Source organism: Malaclemys terrapin, chromosome 11 (assembly GCF_027887155.1).
Source record: "Malaclemys terrapin pileata isolate rMalTer1 chromosome 11, rMalTer1.hap1, whole genome shotgun sequence".
In the NCBI taxonomy this organism is placed as follows: domain Eukaryota; kingdom Metazoa; phylum Chordata; order Testudines; family Emydidae; genus Malaclemys; species Malaclemys terrapin.
Genome location: NC_071515.1, coordinates 54309900 through 54328474, shown reverse-complemented (window position 1 = coordinate 54328474; position 18575 = coordinate 54309900). Strand labels below are relative to the sequence as shown.

The 18575-nt window shown below is 41.3% G+C and overlaps 1 protein-coding gene across 2 annotated transcripts in view; it reads left to right on the top strand.

The window, feature by feature from the left end:
* LYPD6B (LY6/PLAUR domain containing 6B) overlaps positions 1–18298 on the top strand; it is a 118741-nt gene extending 100443 nt beyond the window's left edge. For both annotated transcript variants that reach the window (XM_054043206.1, XM_054043205.1), the window contains 4 exons: positions 899–1053; positions 2280–2378; positions 6660–6790; positions 13105–18298. In XM_054043206.1, the coding sequence (XP_053899181.1) occupies positions 939–1053; positions 2280–2378; positions 6660–6790; positions 13105–13269 (510 nt within the window). In that variant the 5' untranslated portion in view covers positions 899–938 and the 3' untranslated portion in view covers positions 13270–18298. The remainder of the gene's footprint in view (positions 1–898; positions 1054–2279; positions 2379–6659; positions 6791–13104) is intronic.
* Positions 18299–18575: the final 277 nt, after the last annotated feature.

Here is an 18575-nt window from a genome sequence, read left to right as displayed (position 1 = left end):
GTTCGCGGGAAGCAGGGGAGGGGGCGGAGTTGGGGCGGGGGCGTGGGGGCGTGGGCGGGGCCCCTGGGCGGGGCCCCTGGGAGTGTCCTCCATTAGGAGGGACAAAATATGGTAACCCTATTCACTGCAATAAAAGACCCTGTGGGGCAGCCATGACTGACCTGGGACAGCAGACTTGGGCTCAGGCTGTGGGGTTATGAAATAGCAGTGTAGATGTTCAGGCTCAGGCTAGAGCCTGGCTCTGAGACCCCACGAGGGGGAGGGTATCAGGGTCTGTCTACATGGGAATAAAAAACCCACAGCTGGCCTGGGTCAGCTGACTCAGGCTCCTGGGGCTGAAAAATTGCTGAACATAGTAATTTTTAGCCCTGTGAGACTGAGTCAGCTGACCTGAGCCAGGTGCAGCCATGCTGTGGGGCTTTTATCCTCTTGTAGACATATCCTTGGGCCTGGGTTCCAGCCCAAGCCTGAATGTCTTCACTGCTACTTTTAGACTTGCAGCCTGAGCGCCCATGAGCCCGTCAGCTGACATGGGGTCTGAGACTCAGTGCCTCAGATTTTGTATCACAGTGTAGACATACCCTTATAAGCCGTTTCTAAGACTGATATTGCCTGGGGGAACTCATCATGTAGCTGAATAACATAGCATACCAAAATTACTACAGTACTGATTGTAGAAATGTAGCTGTCCTGTACAAAATGCTAACCAGTAGAAGGCAGCAGCTGCTCAGCTTTGAATGGCTCGTAATGGTTAGTGATGTATGCTTACAGGCACTAGCAGTCCAGATCCAATCACTGAACTGTCAAGGTTTCAAATCAAGTTTACAGAAAGTCCAATGCTCCACATTCTCCGTTCTTTATGGTTCCTCTGTCATAATGTATGTTTCTTCTTTTCTAGGCACAACTATTTTAGATTTCCCTGTTCAGTAATAGTCAGCATGCTATTATTCTCTCACATGTTGGCTGTAGCTTCTCTTCAGATCTTCATCCTCTCAGGGAATTGGGCGCTAGCCAAGAACATCAACTTCTATAATGTGAGACCTCCATTAGACCGTAAGTAGCCAGTTGCAGCTTTCTTGTATTTGAGAACATAGGTTAATGTTTCAGCTATCAGCTTTTCCATTGTTATCCCTTGTTTTCAGGGCTGACTCTTAAACATAAAGTGGCTGTCTCTTAGACATTTGGGATCTCCTCTAGAGTGTAAAACAAAACATTCGTTTCGGTGTCTCCTATGGTTACTCAGTATCATTCCTAACATTTGAGATACAGTCTGAATGGAGTTGAACAGAGAGGGAGAGAACTGTTCTCTTTGATTTGTACTTCGATGATAAACCGTTTCAGATTTTGGATGCTTTTACTGCAGTTTTATGTCTCAAAATGACTTTATTTTGTACAATATAAATGTTTGCAATGGACTAGCTGTTTCTGTTTGTTGTACTGCTTTTTTGGTGGGTGGGGTAGGGAGGTAGGTGTATTGAACACTTTTAAAGTTATCACTAAATGAAAGTATGAAAGTTAGTACGAAGTTAAAACCACTGTAGTAGCTGGGAAATCAGCTGTTAGTAATAGCATCACATGTCTGCTTCTTACCTTGCACTCACATTGGATAACAGTCTCTGTGATATAAAGGATTAAAGTGGAAAAGTAGTGATGGTTAGCAGGTGGGGTGTTTGATGCCAAGCTGCTTTAAAACTCTCGCATGTGTGTATATAAAATGTTATAAAACAGAATTTGAAATCTAACTCACTAATCCCTAATTGGCAACTTCTTGCTCAGAGTTGGGGGCAGTGACTTGGAGTTGGTTTCAAAGCAGTATCTGCCACATCTAGGGAAGCAAAAACTGATTAAATGTAGATTGTGCGACAGTGTACATGTGTACATACATAAAGAAGATATGTGTATCTTCTATGTTATAATATTGTATATGTAATGTGCAATGATACACGCTCTCTCCATTTAAATAGCGTTTTAATTGTGAGAGAGAATGAAAAGGCCAGGAAATGTTTTAAAGTTAAGACATGATGATAGTACGAGAAGTAAAAGCTTCTATGGTAAGGTATGAAATAGTTCTTATTTACCCAATAGATTGACATGAACTGTATATGCTATTCTTATACACATGTATAAATGTGTGAGTGTGTGTGTGTGTATAATATATATATAATATGCTAATATTTATATAAGTATTTTTGTCTAATAAATGTAAAAGCAAACACTTTTTGTTTGAAATTTTAATTTTTGATATTTGCAAACTTAACATACTTATTATATTTTTAAAGCCACTCCATTTCCAAACAGCTTTAAGTGTTTCACCTGTGCAAATGCAGTTGACAATTACAACTGTAACAGATGGGCTGAAGATAAATGGTGTCCTGAAAGTAAGTGTGCCTGTCTTAGGGAGATTCTTTAAGGTATTTAATTTTGTTTTTCCCCTGATTTAACCATGTCTCAGGCAGCTAGTTATATAGGATTAACATACCATCACACTGATGCCCTGGGGATATATTTAGTAATGAGTCTTATGATTTCTCTTGAGATGGATATTCCAGCCATTTGAATATGCTCAGCAATACTACAAATCATGTTGAAGACCTTGTATGTTAGACTTACAGTAGAACCTCAGAGTTATGAACATATGAGGAATGGAAGTTGTTCGTAACTCTGACATGTTCGTAACCCTGAACAAAACATTATGGTTGTTCTTTCAGAAGTTTTACAACTGAACATTGACTTAATACAATTGGTTCCTGGCCAATGGGAGCTGGGGGGGCAGTGCCTGCGGGCGAGAGCCATGCAGAGCTGCTTTCGTGCCTCCACCTAGGAGCCGAACCTGCTGCTAGCTGTTTCCGGGGTGTGGTGCCAGGACAGGCGGGAAACCTGCCTCTGCACCCTGGCTGCACCACTGACCAGGAACCGCCGGAGGTAAGCCCCGGCCCCAACCCCATGCCCCAATCCCCTGCCCCAGAGCCTACATCCCTGATCCAAAGCCCTGACCCCCTCCCACAGCCCAACCGCCTGCCCCAGCCCACACCCCAAACCCCTCATCCCCAGCCCCACCCCAGAGCCTACATCCCCAGTCCAGAGCCCTGACCCCCTGCCCTAGCCCAGAGCCCCCTCCCACACCCTGAACCCCTCATTCCCGGCCCCACCCCACAGCTCTCATCCCCGCACCCCATCCCCAGTTCTGTTGGGTCGCGGCCATCAACAATTTTCTGCAACCGGGTTGCCAGAAAAAAGTTTGAAAACCACTGCACTAGAGTATGTATAACTAGAAATTCGTTAATGTAACTCGACCATTTTGATGGGCTGGCTAGCTTGTGCTAAAGATTTTAGAGGAATTTTTGAGTACTGTAGTCTTAAAGCATAGTCACATTTTTGGGTGGATGGAGGCCTTCTAGTGATGTGTGTGCACTGAGTGGAGAATATAGGATTTGAGATTAAGTATATAGCTGAATTCAGCCCTGTATACAGTCTAGATTCAAAATGAATGATCAAAGCACAGCCCTATCTGAGACTTCCATTTAATTACTCAAGATAGCTAGTCCAAAGCTGACTGTGAAAAGTTACAAACCTATCTCGCTAAACTGGATGACTGGGTAACATAGTGGTAAATGAATTTCAATGTTAATAATCAAAGGGGTAGCCGTGTTAGTCTGGATCTGTAAAAACAGCAAAGAGTCCTGTGGCACCTTATAGACTAACAGACGTATAGGAGCGTGAGCTTTCGTGGGTGAATACCCACTTCTTCGGATGCATCCGAAGAAGTGGGTATTCACCCACGAAAGCTCACGCTCCTATACATCTGTTAGTCTATAAGGTGCCACAGGACTCTTTGCTAATGTTAATAAGTGCTAAGTAATACAGACAATCCAACTATACATAGATGCTTAAACTAGGGGTGCTGCCACATCCCCTAGCTTGAAGTGGTTTCCATCATATACAGGGTTTACAGTTTGGTTCAATGGCTCTCAGCACCCCCACTATACAACTTGTTCCAGCACCTCTGCAACTATACATATAAAGTGATGGGGGCTAAATTAGCTGTTGCCACTCAAGAAAGAGATCTTGGAGTCATCATGGATAGTTCTCTGAAAACATCCACTCAATGTGCAGCAGCAGTCAAAACAGAATGTTAGGAACCATTTGGAAAGGGATAGCTATGAAGACAGAAAATATCATAATGCCAATATATAAATCCACAATATGCCCAAACCTTGAATACTGCATACGGTTCTGGTTGTCACATCTCAAAAAAGCTGTATTAGAATTGGAAAAGGTACAGAGCAGACCAACAAAAATGATTAGGGGTATGGAACAGCTTCCATACAAGGAGAGATTTAAAAGACTGGGACTGCTCAGCTTGGAAAAGAAATAACTAAGGGGGGATAAGAGAGAGGTTTATAAAATCATGAATGGTGTGGAGAAAGTGAATAGCGAAGAGTTATTTACCCCTTCATTTAACACAAGAACCGGGGGTTGCCAATTAAATTAATAGGGAGCAGGTTTGAAACAAACACGAGGAAGTATGTCACACAACCCGCAGTCAACCTGTAGAACTCGTTGCCAGGGGATTTTGTGAAGGGCAAAAGTAAACCGTGTTCAAAAAAATATTAGGTGAGTTTGTGGAGGATAGGCCCATCATTGGCTATTAGCCAAAATCAGGGCCGGCTCTAACTTTTTTGCCACCTGAGGCAAAAAAGAAGAGAGCCGCCCTGCTGTACCCCGCCCCTTGAGTGCTGCTGAAATCCCCGCCCCCTCAGCACCACACCACCCGAAGCCCCGCCCCCCCAGTGCCGCGCCGCCTGAAGCCCCTGCCCCCCCTGAGCGCCGCACCGCGCCAGCCCCCGCCCCCCCAAGACCCCGCCCCCAAGCACCACGCTGCCTGAAGCCCCGCCCCCAAGCCCCGCCCAAAGCCCCCCGCCCCCCTCCGAGCACCGTGCCGCCCGAAGCCCCCGCCTTCCCTCCAAGCACCGCCCGTAGCCCCGCCCCGCCTCCGAGCACCACGCCGCCTGAAGCCCCCATCCTCCGAGCGCCGCCCAAAGCCCCGCCCCCCCCTCCGAGCACCACGCCACCCGAAGCCACCGTGCCACCCGAAGCCCCGCCCCGCCCCCCCAAGCACCGTCCGAAGCCCCCGCCCCCCTCCAAGCACCGTGCCACCTGAAGTCCCCGCCCCCGCTCCGAGCGCTGCGCCACTGAATCCAAAAAATAAAAATAAAAAATCGAGTGCCGCCCTGCCCCAAGGTGCCGCCCCAAGCATGTGCTTGGTCAGCTGGTGCCTGGAGCCGGCCCTGGCCAAAATGATCAGGGCCATAACCACATGCCCTGGGTATCCCTAAACGTCTGACTGCCAGAAGCTGTGTCTGGTGATGGGATGGATCACTCAAAAATTGTCTGTTCTGTTCATTCCCTCTGAAGTATCTGGCACTGGCCACTATCAGAAGACAAGATACTGGGCTACATGGACTATTGGTCTTGACCCAGTTTGGCCATTCTTATGTTATCCTCCCTCTTTGTAGTTTTATGCCAGATTAATCTAATATGTATCATAAATCTCTAGCAGCACACTTTGGATTCCTGTTTTCCAATCCCTTTTTCCTGTTTTCCCGGTGCTTGCGAAGAAACAAATAGTTTTATTAGGTTGTCTTTATACTTCTAATGTAATGTTGGTCTTGTTTGCATTTCCTCTGAACTTAGTGATTAACTTATCCAACACTGATACATGGTGGGAAAACAGTTTGCACTGTCAAATGATATTCCCCTCTCCAAAGCCAGTTATTACCTTAGTACTGTCTCCAAGAGTCAGCTGTTCAGGGGTAAAGACTATTTCTTAATTCAGTCCCGCAATCAAAGCTAAATGTGCTACCAAATCTACCATCAGTCCTAGTGTCTTTTGAAAAGTTAACATAGGAGCCGAAACAATTACTTCTAATAATTAGTGCAGATTTGTTATTTAGGAATGACTTTAGAAAAGACAGCTATATAAAAGGTCTAATGCAAGGTTTATGCTAAGCTGTAGGCATACATCATTGTTGCATGTGGTTTCAGATGTGTTGTATGTGAACTCTCAAAATGGGAAGTGTCATGTTAGTGCATCCATTGGTAGTGCAGAAACATTTGGCAATAAGACCTGAAGATCACACTTGGAAGAGAGAATAGCAGGGTCACTGAAACTAAGGAAGGTAACGTACCCCAAAGAGAGGGGAAAGGAGGAAAAATGTTGGAAGAAGGGGAGTTGGGGGGTAGGGGCGAGGTGGGGTGGAAGAATGAAATGAAAAAGGTAAAGAAGTCTAAATGGAGGGGAAAGAGAATGAGAAGGGAGTGCAAGAGGGAAAGGAAGAACCAGGAGAGCCGCTGCTAAAACTAGCTAGCTAGAGATGAAGTGTTAGATACACAGTACAAATCTCAATGGCCTTCTTCTTCATAAGTTGCAGTCTAGGTGCCAAATGGCCCATTTAATTTAAGGTCTAGCTAATACATCATGACTGTTAAATGACAAATTTTTTGGAACATAATGCCATCTTACTGCTCTAAACCCCACACAATCTAACTTTTCTCAGTGCAAGCACTTTATTGTAACTTGTCATTTAGTGAAAACTTTTGAAGTATGTGAAAGAGAACACGCTGCATGAAAATAAACCTAATTTTGATTTATTTCTTAGATACAAAGTACTGCTTGACAGTTCATCATTTCACAAGCCATGGAAGGAGTACATCTGTGACCAAAAAATGTGCTACCAAGGATGAATGCCATTTTGTTGGCTGTCACCCCCACAGAGAGACAGGCCATACAGTAAGCATCAGTTTTTGTAATGGAGAATGTTTGTTTTAAGACATTTTAAATAAGGGTCCTGTTCAGCACTTGTTACTCAAATAACTACTGCTGGAGTGAATAACACCTGCCAAATGAGACTATTTAATGTTTGTCAGGGCTGGGTCATGGGAGCCGGAACTTGTAGTCAGAGCTGGGGTTCACGGTCAGGAGCCAAGGGTCAGCTGGGTCAAGATACTGGGAGATCGGAGGCATAATACAAACTGGAGATCAGAACCACAAGTCAGATGCCATGAGCCAAGCCAGGTCAGGGCACCGGGAAGTCAAGTCAGGGGAGCCAGGAGGCACAAAGTACACCGTATAGAGCATGATGGATCCCAATCATTTGGACAGCTTCCTGTTGCTGGTTTAAGTAGGTTGGCTACCCTGGCATGTCAAGGGTAGAGCCTCAAACTGGGGCTCGGCGTCCTGGGTCAGCAGTTGTCAGCAGGCTGCCAAGTGGAAGGTTGAAGTGTGGCTTCTCCTGTAAACCCTGTAGATCTGGGTTTGAGGCCCCTGGATCATGAAAATGTTTTAGTAATGGAGGTCAAAGTTCTAGAACAGGAGCCAGATTAGCACCTCTTCCTATTTTTCTATGAAGAAGTTAAGCTGTATTTGCGAGGGACGGTCAAATTCTTGAGTCAAACTTAGCTCAATAATACCATTTATTATGGTAATTATAACATCAAGCTACCTTGTAGAGGATCAGAGTTCCAATTCAAACTTGGCCATTCCTTTTCTAGATGTCAATTGGCTGGCTTGCTCATAAAAGAAGTAGTTTCCCTTTGGAGAGGATGCACCTCTTGTAGCTCTATAGTGACTTCTCTGGCTAGAGGCAGCCATGTTCAGCTTTATTCAGTCAGAAGGATAATTTCCCCAGTGTAAGTCATGGAAACAAAACAACACTGGATTTAGGCTTGGAACTTGCTATATTTCTTTGGACAGAAGTGTCAAAAAAGCACTGCTACGTTAAGGGGCTGGTGTAAGTTAAAAGGACCCACGCCTTACAAACCACAAGGGACTGAAACAAAAGCTATATACCATTGTCTCATTCTGGGGTGAAATCCAGACTAGTGAAGGGCTGTGTCACTGCCTGCTCCACAACCTTGGAAGCTCTCAATGCTTTGCCATTGTAGCCCCAACCAGGGCCACTCATAAATGGCCTAACAGCATGCAGGTCACACCCGGAGTGTCTCTGTACAGCTACAGCCATGGTCCAGCAACTCTGACTCCAGCAGCCTATCAGCAACACTTCAGTCACACTCTGTCTTCTGCCAGCCTCGGTTACTACTTGCAGGGTGACTCCGACATGCTCCCAGTCCTAAACATTCCCATAAACATGTTCTGCACTGTCCAGCCCTCTTCTGGACAGTTCAGATATCAAAGGTCCATTGCCCCTGTAAAGGGTCAATATCCAACAGTTTGCTACTTTAACTGGAGTTACCAAACACTCAGTTTAAACACACACTGGATTATTTTAGATAAAAATAAAACAAGTTTATTTACCTACAAAGAGAGAGGTTTTAAGTGAGTACAAGTATAATCTATTAGTCAGAAATGGTTACAAGAGAAACAAAAGAATGCTTTCTAGTAGCTAAAACTTAACAAGCTAGACTTGGTTCAAGGTAAAATCCTTACTACATGTTCCCAGTAACAGGACTAACCAAATTCTCAGGTCAGGATTTCCCTCCAAAGTCAAGGGGCTGGTTCTTTTGTCATCTTAGGAGAAAGAGAGAGAGAATTTGGGGTGTTTTTGCCCCTCACTTTTATAGTCCAGTCACCCTTTGAAATACGTTTTCCTGAGGGTTCCCCCTAGATAAAGTTCATTCCAGCCGTGAGAACGGAGACATGGACTCTTGTGGTGAAAGAGATTCCATGTTGTTGTTTGCTAAATTGCAGATCAATCTGTTCCTGCCCTCCCTTCACTGCCAAAGAATGGCCACTTGACCAGTGATTGCCAATCAACTTTGGCATCTGGCTAAAGGCATCAGCTTGTCATTTGTCTTTGAGAAACCAGTTTACCCCCTCCACAGACTTGTCTGGTATACACACTGTAGTCAGAATTTCAGCTTATGTTCATAACTGTTAATATTCATGTTTTACACAAGAATATTGATCTGTTTATTAGTTTTTAAATGATACCTCACAAAGTATATTTTGCACATAGATTAATACAATAATGTGTGGGGTGTGAATAGAGAGGTGATTTTGATCACAACCATTTGTAAGTGGAAAAAAAATTACCTCAACGTTTGTTGATATGTCTGATTAACAAGATAGCAGACTTTAACACCATGTCATTCTTATTACCACATTGCTTTTGTCCCATTTCAGTTATGACCTAATTTTAGCATCTGGTAAATTATAGATGATTACTTTATATAGGTGGTATAAACCATTGATTTCTAGTCCAATTCACTGTAAAAATGAATATCTTTATTTTTAAAAATATAGAATACAGTATAATGTTGAAGAGTTGTGTACTAGTGTGTTATACATACTGACTGACATAAACAACCATTGCTATAACTCTTGCTTTTGAAAAGGAAGTATAGCAAACTTTCTAGTGTGACAGACCCAGACTAGTGGGGTACAGGAGTCTGGTAGAGGGCAAATATACTGGCCACTGGATGAATAGTTTTCTGTTCCCTGAGTGACCAGAGCAGGGGCTGCCCTAGAGCAATCAGGAACCTGCTAGAACCAATTAAGACAAGCAAGCTAATTAAAACACCTGGAGCCTATTAAGAACTTACTAGAATCAATTATGGCAGGCAGGCTAATCAGGACACCTGGTTTAAAAAGGACCTCACATCAGTTAGTGGGGGGCGTGCAAGGAGCAGGAAGTGAGAAGGCGTGCTGCTGGAGGACTGAGGAGTACAAGCGTTATCAGGCTTCAGGAGGAAGGTCCTGCGGTGAGGATAAAGAAGGTGCTGGGGGAGGCCATGGGGAAGTAGCCCAGGGAGTTGTAGCTGTCACGCAGCTAATACAGGAGACATTGTAGACAGCTGCTATCCACAGGGCCCTGGACTGGAACCCAGTGTAGAGTGTGGGCCTGGGTTCCTCCCATCCCTCCAACTCCCTATCTGACACAGGAGGAGTTGACCTGGTCTGTGAGACACACCAGAGGGGAAGGTCTAATTTGGAAAGGGATCTGACCTGTCCCCGACCCACTAGGTGGGACAACAGAGACTGCGGAGATTGTTCTCCATTTCCCCCATGCTGGCCAGCGATGAGGTTAGCTGAGTGAATGGCAGGTTTGAGTCTCTCTAGCAAAAGCGGCCGAACTGAAGACTGCTGTGAATCTCTGAGGCGAGCAAATCCGCCAGAAAGCGCAGGACCCACCAAGGCAGAGGAACTTAGTCACACTAGGTAAAATGGTTAGGATGTTTTATATCCTATATAATACAGAACTGGAAGGATATTTTAGAAATCAGTGTCTTAGTAAAATCTTTTAGCAGGATTTGAATGATCTTAGTGTGTAAGATTTCAGATATATTGAAGATAGCAGACAATCTGCATGTTAAATATGAAAGGACATATATATGTTGCATTTGATCTGAGCACAGACTCCCGTTGATGTCAATGATTGTTGATGGATTGAAGAAAATATATGGCCTTTAGGAGCTCCAGCCTATCTTATGCTGCATTTTATCTTGTAAAATATACTATTGTTCCTTTGCATACAATGCAAACTGCAGTGTGGAAATGGGTACACTCTGCAACTGCTCAGGTAAGGAACATCAGTTTCAATGTTTCCCCAAATAAACTACTAGTGAAGAAGATGATGAACATTAACAGTTGTTCTCTAGCACTGGAAATTTGACAGAAGATGCAAATGTAAAGATCAAAATACGAGATTATGCTGTATAAAAGCTTAAAAGGGAAATTAAACATGATCATAATCTATTTTCATTAAAAAATGTGTGACAAGAAAACATTCAAAAGCATGTTTGTGCTTAATACATAGGAAGGTGATAATTATGGGACGCTTTCCCTACTTTCTTATATGTTGAGAAATCTGTCAGACATAGCTAACCATTAACTATCATCAGATCATGGTAACAGGAGTCCATTAATTACAATGCATGATAATGAGCTGGGAGAACACTGCCGTGCATGATTTTGCAGCCGTAACTGATAGGCCAATTCAGATCACAGGCTACCAGATGGAAGTAATTAATATTGCTGGTTGGGAATTTCCTGGTAAAATGTTTTTGTTTTGTTTGTTTTTGGTTAAACATTGATTTTGTGAAAACAAACTATTTGTGGGAAAGGGTCCGTTTCAACAAATCTGATTTCCTAATTTTTTGGGGGGGAAATGGTTGAAAGGACTTTTCATTTCAAAATACTAGTTAATTTATTGTATTATTTTTAAAAAGGTCAAAATCTAAATGAAACATTTTGATTGGATTTTAGGTTCACAAATTTTTTTGAGACTTTGACTTTTTGTCAAGATTCAGGGTGGGAAAAAAATTGCAAAACCTTAAACTCTTGTGGGACAGGAAAACGGTTTCCTGCCCAGCAATGGTGATTAGCTTATTTTTTAGTAACAACTAGGGCTGTTGATTAATCGCAGTTAACTCACGCGATTATCTCAAAAAAATGAATCATGAATAAAAAAAGTAATTGCGGTTAATCACAGTTTTAATCACACTGTAAGCAATAGAATACCAAGTGAAATTTATTAAATATTTTAGGATGTTTTTCTACATTTTCAAATATATTGATTTCAATTACAACACAGAATACAAAGTTTACAATGCTCACTTTATATTATTATTTTTGATTACTAATATTTGCACTCTAAAATTATAAACGAAAGTATTTTTCAGTTCACCTCATATGAGTACTGTAGTGCAATTTCTTTATCGTGAAAGTGCAACTTACAAATGTAGATTTCTTTTTGTTACATAACTGCACACAAAAACAAAATAGTGTAAAACTTTACAGCCTACAAGTCCACTCAGTCCTACTTCTTGTTTAGCCAATTGCGAAGACAAACAAGCTTATTGCCCCTGCTTATTATTTACAATGTCACCTGAAAGTGAGAACAAGCGTTCGCATGGCACTTTTGTAGCCGGCATTGCAAGGTATTTACATGCCAGATATGCTAAACATTCGTATGCCCCTTTATGCTTTGTCCACCATTCCAGAGGACATGCATCAATGCTGATGATGCTTGTTAAAAAAATGTGTTAATTACATTTGTGACTGAACTCTTTAGGGGAGAATTGTATGTCTCCTGCTCTGTTTTACCCGAATTCTGCCATATATTTCATGTTATAGCCGTCTCGGATGATGACCCAGCACATGTTGTTTGTTTTAAGAACAACCGCAGATTTGACAAAACGCAAAGAAGGTACCAATGTGAGATTTCTAAAGATAGCTACAGCACTCGACCCAAGGTTTAAGAATCTCAAGTGCCTTCCAAAAATCTGCTAGGGACTAGATGTGGAGCATGCTTTCAGAAGTCTTAAAAGAGCAACACTCCGATGCGGAAACTACAGAACCCAAACCACCAAAAAAGAAAATGAACCTTCTGCTGGTGGCATCTGACTCAAATGATGAAAATGAACATGCATCAGTCTGTACTGCTTTGGATCATTATCGAGCAGAACCCATCATCAGCGTGGATGCATGTCCTATGGAATGGTGGTTGAAGCATGAAGGAACATATGAATCTTTAGAGCATTTGACATGTAAGTATCTTGTGACACTGGCTACAACAGTGCCATGTGAATGCCTGTTCTCACTTTCAGGTAACATTGTAAACAAGAAGCAGGCAGCATTATCTCCTGCAAATGTAAACAAACTTGTTTGTCTGAGTGATTGGCTGAACAAGAAGTAGGACTGAGTGGAGTTGTAGGTTGTAAAGTTTTACATTCTTTTATTTTTGAATGCAGGTGTTTTTTACATAATTCTATGTTTGTAAATTCAACTTTCATGATAACGAGATTGCACTACAGTACTTGCAATGGGGGAACTGAAAAATACTATTTATTTTGTTTTTTACAGTGAAAATATTTGTAAACAAAAATAAATATAAACTGAGCACTGTACACTTTGTATTCTGTTTGTAAATGAAATCAATATATTTGAAAATGTAGAAAACATCCAAAAATATTTAAATAAATTGTATTCTATTATTATTTAACAGCATGATTAATCACGATTAATTGCAATTAATTTTTTTAATTGCTTGACAGCCCTAGTAATAAACCTTGCAATTGAAAGCATATACTCTATAAACTTCTGTTGCAGTCACTCCTGCCTACCAATCTCCTTTTTGTTAACAGGAATGCGTTTCTTGCTGTGAAGGGATGATCTGCAATGTAGAAATACCAACCAATCAAACAAATGCAGTGTTTTCAGTAATGCATGCTCAGAGGAAATCAGATGGCAGCAGGACGACAATTAGCATTCTGGTACTTGCATCAGTCATAACAATTATGTTGTTATGATGCAGCTTTCCATGTGCCAAATGTCATTCAGAGGGATAAACTTTATGGGCTCTAACATGACGCTATAAGAAGAATGTTTCAGTTTGAACAAAGTCTCCGTCCTCCTTCAGATTATAGAAGATGGTAGGAAAACATGGACATGCACATCATGAAATTTGTTGATCATTTACTGAAAATTCTTTCAAAGAGTCTGAAGTATTTAAAAAAAAAAAAACTGCTGACCAGACACTGCAGTAGACTTTAACCAGTTATCTGAATTCTTCATTTGGTGGTGGAAGCGTGTATACACTCTGCACATTACTTGAACAAGGAAACTGATTGTCTGTAGGCAGTCAATTGACCAGGTGAGATAAAGAGGTACTTCTAGATGCAAAAGCTGTGCCAAGCTTATCTCAAGAGAAGCCACTTTTTTTCATAACTTTGTGTGTTGACTTGTTGTGTTGAGTCTCTTGTCTGCCTTATTGATGAGAAAATGTTACGTTTAAGTTCATCCTTAACATGGTGTTCATGGAGAACTGTACATTTTCCAACAAGGTGTCTAAGAAATAGACAAAAGTGCCTTTTTAAATTCAGTTTTGGTCAGAACTTTCATGTCCTATGGAAAAACTGAAAAATATTTGTAAAATTTTTTTTTGTCTCTCCTACTACAACATTGTGACACCTCCTCAGATTATACAATGATGAATTTTCACACACACACACACACAAAATCCTAACAAAAGATGCCCAACTGCTTAGGTTCCTATAGGTCTCTATTTAGGCATGTAACTAAAAGCGGTCTGATTTTCAAGAGTGCTGAATACCTGTATCTCTTTGATAGGATTTGTGGGTGATCAGTTCTTCCAGATTCTTCCAGTGGTTCTTCTCACCACTTTTATTTAGGAGTCTAACGTTAGGCACCCAGCTTTGAAAAGTATGGCCTAAGTTTCTAAAAATAATGTTGCCAGTCTTACCTTTGTTTTCATAGCTGTAGTAGATTTTTTTTTTTAAAGCCTGGTTTATTGCATATTTTGACTAATGTCGCACATCTGACCAGTTGGAAAAATTAGAAATGGTAGAATTTAGGTTACTGTTGCACGTTACAAAAAAATCTGTTTTTCTTTGTAGGCCTTGCAATGAACAATGTGTGTGTCATATTTATGTGTATTCTCATCCCTCTGGTTCAAGGGCTGGATACTTTCAGATTCACTGTCTCTTTCACATGAAGAAGTCAATCCTGAAGACTGATAGAAATTGATTTCACTTATTTTCAGTCAGTATTCGGTCTGATTTGCAACATACGCCAATGTTGATTATTTTTGTTGTTAATATTTTGGCTCAGATTCTCTGTGCTTGAAAACTCCCTCATCCTGTGGACCAGCATTTGTCAGCCTGGTCCTGAGCACAACCTCAAGCCTCAAGGCTCCCAGCAGTCTCTGGGACCTGGGCTGATGGTTATGGATGGAGGGAAGTTTCAGCCATGCCTCCTTTTTTGCCCAAGCCTGCACCCAGAGCCTTCACTTACTGGATCCACCATCCCCTTTGCACTGCAACATGGTCATGAGTCTGACCCATACAGTTGGAACAGGGCACTGTATTGCATTTTTTGTTTCAGAATTTTTTTTTGGTACTTTATTTGTGAATTCACCACTAACAAGTTAGACTCTTTGGATTTCTCGTCATCTTAGTTTTCAACAAAGCTTTCTGTTTAATCAGAATTGGTTGAAAAATTCAGGGGAGGCGGGAAGTTGTGAAAATTTTGTCCAAATATTTTTGTGGGATTTTTAATTGAAATTTTCAGTGCAACATAAAGATTTCATCAAAAATTGAATCTCTGAAAATTTTGACCAACTCTGTAGTTTCAGCCTGTGTGTGTCAAATCTTTTGTATTTCTCTCTAAGTTGTTTAAGTACACTTAGCTATTTTAATTTTAATTGGCAATTGGAAAACCTCCTTCGCTGATGTTTTCAAAATTGATGATGGTCTACACCAACAAATATCCAGAGAAGTTCTTAGAATGGTGACCCTTTTTCTTGTATGCAAATATGTGACATGTCTAAAATCTATCTCCATGATCTGATGAAGAGGTACTTACAAAAAATAATTTAGAGTTGCAAAAAGTTACAGATGGAAAAGATCATTCACTCCCTTTGCTTGCCAATGCAGGGTTCTTTCCTGCCATCTAAATCTAAATATTTCAAGCAATGGATTTTTGAAATCATCTTATGGAAGACTGACTATTCCAAAGCCTAATAGATCAAGCTATAAGGAAGAATTTCCTAGTATTAAGCAAAATGTTTCTTTCTTTAAATGTAATGTCTTTAATGCTTCTTTAATTGTTATATCAGTCTAGCAGGTAATGACAGCTATAGCTGAGATCACAGAACACTTTCCATTGTTAGTTCCTGGTTTTAGGTTTCTGAAACATTCTCTTTTGGGCTGACGTTTTCGGGACTTGGTTCTCTGCCCGAAGTGAATTCTTCAGAAAACCATTGAAAAGATTTTGCTTTAATTTGATTGAACTATGAAAGCATGTAAGAATACATTTTCCTGACTTCTGCCTCTTAACCTGCACACTCCCACCACTGGCCAGCCCTCCAGGTGCTCCCTCAAATTCTATTCCTTGGAATGATTTGTGCAGTTGAAAATGACAATATAAGGCTTAACAAGGCTTGTGGCCTTAGATGAGATTACTGTAAATAGTTTAAGAAGTTCTAAAACTTTAGATTTGTTTATTCTGCAAATAAGATTCCAAACTACACAATTTGGGAGCAGAGCTAGGATCTTGAAGTACTGGCCAGAAGGTTGGCCATGCTTATGCTACTTTAAGATTTTCTTGAAGTGATAAGATTATCTCCTGTGCATGCAGAGGTGAGAAATGCAATTGACAATAATAAGAGACAGTAGTTCCTCACTGGCAGTCTGGTGCTTGTTAAATCTGCACATGTGCAGGCTGCTAATGACATTGATAGGCTCTAGTTGGCCTTGGTTAATTGGTGCCTGCTAGTTATAACACTGTTTTTTTCTTTTTAAGAAACCCTAGGAAATAAATGCAAAAAATGGTCAATTCAACATGAAGGCTGCAATTAAGCACTCGGATCAGGGCATGTGAAAGCTAAGATTGACTGTGCATCATTGCCTCGCTTAACGTTGTAGTTATGTTCCTGAAAAATGCGACTTTAAGCGAAACAATGTTAAGCGAATCCAGTTTCCCCATACGAATTAATGTATATAGGAGGGGTTAGGTTCCAGGGAAATTTTTTTCACCAGACAAAAAACTATACATTATATAGATATACACACAGTATATGTTTTAAACAAACAATTTAATACTGTTCACAGCTATGATGATTGTGAAGCTTGGTTGAGGTGGTGAAGTTAGAGGGTGGAAGGAGGAGGGATATATCCCAGGGAATGCCTTGCTGCTAAATGATGAACTGGTACTCGGCTGAGCCCTCAAGGGTTAACACAGTGTTAATGTAGCCTCTCATCAAGGCAGCATGAACAGGAGGGAGGGGAGACAGCATAGCAGACAGAGACAGACACACACACCTTGTGTGTGGGAGAGAGAGAGAGAGAGAGAGAGATGCACACTGCCCCTTTAAGTAAGCTGACCCACTCTTAAGTGCATTGTCTTTTTAAGTGGATCAGGAAGTTGAGGCAGCATCTCCTGTCCCAAGCTCTCTCTGTCTCTCTCCGTCCGTGTGCCCATCCTGCTCTATTTGGAGAAGGGGTAAGCGAGGTGCAGGAGCAGGGGGGAGGGGGAAACCCTGACATTAGCCCCCGCCTCCCAGCAAGCAGGAGTCTCTGGGAGCAGCTCCAAGGCAGAGGGCAGGAGCAGCACATGGCAGTGGGGGGAGGGACAGCTGAACTGTCAATTGATAGCCTGATGGGCGGCTGCAGCACCAGAAACTTAGAGGAGTGGGGAGCTGATAGGGGGGCTGCTGGTCCACCTTGGTTCCAAGCCCCCACCAGCTAGCTGCAATGGGCTGCTCTTCCTGCAAGCAGTGGACAAAGCAGGCGTCTGCCAAACATTAGAAGGGAGCATTGCACAACTTTAAACAAGCATGTTCCCTAATTGATCAGCAACGTAACAATGAAACAACTTTAGCCGGGACGACTTTAAGTGAGGAGTTATTGTAAAACCTCTATATTTGTGATTGTCCAAGATAAAATACATACTTGTGAATTTAAATTCATAGAAAAAGATTGTATTCTAGTGTTCTATTATTAGAGAAATAGGATGTGATTACATAATTTAAGACTGCATCACAGTGGGATACAGCGGTTTCATATTAAACCTTAGCTTTCACATTTTTGACTTTATAAGGCTTGCATGTGCAATCATGTTATATTAATGTAGCATTTTTGTATTTAAGAAATAGGTTAAAATATGGCCTACATTCTGCCCTCAGTTATCAATATGCAAATCCTATTAATTTCAGTGGGAGCATCTGGGGGCACCATTTGACTCTAGGAGTATGATTTTCAGTAGCTAGGCATTGCATGTACTTACACACATGCATTTTCTCCTACCAAACAGACATTAAGTGTGGTTGCATTGTCATCAGTGATGGGCTAAATGTCTTTGGATGCAGCAAGCAATCATTAAAATCAATGAGCACTATATTCAAGTGTATCCCAGGACAGAACAATTCCTTTGTATTATGCTTTGAAATAAAATTAAATATATGGTGTGAAATCCAATCCATGGAGTTATACCAAGGTTGAACTGCTATGACGATTAAGCTATCATGACCACAAAATGTTTATTCCAAGCTTATAACGAATAGGACCCAAAAAGGGTATTGCTCTTGTCTTTGAAGTAATTTGTACAGTTAAGTGGTAAACAGCTTTGTTTAAATATTGCATTTTTACATTGTACTAGGCACAGTCTAGAGTTGATTGTTTTTCCAAAGTTTGAATGTATTTGTAACAAAACATCTTCACTATTCAATGTTTGTGTCTGTATCAGTGTTTCTTATCTCTGTTCCTGTTTTAAGCGTCCTTTGAAAAACTGGCACTTTTGATTAAAGGTATTAAAATATTAGTTGGTGGAGAATATTTATATATTGAAATAGCCAAGAAGAAAGAATGGAATTTTGTTACTTAAAAAAATTAAATAGTGTGGGCCAGAGACTGTCACTCTTCTTAGCACTTTGACTCAGGCGGAGCCATTCCAGTCCATCGATTCTAATGGACTTGTATATTACTCAATTTGGTAATAAGAGTGGCAGGTTTTGGTATTGTGGGATTTATTGATCTAGAATTTGAGGTCAGATTGTGATGTTTATACTCTTCTTGTTTATTCCTGTTACCCCGTCTTC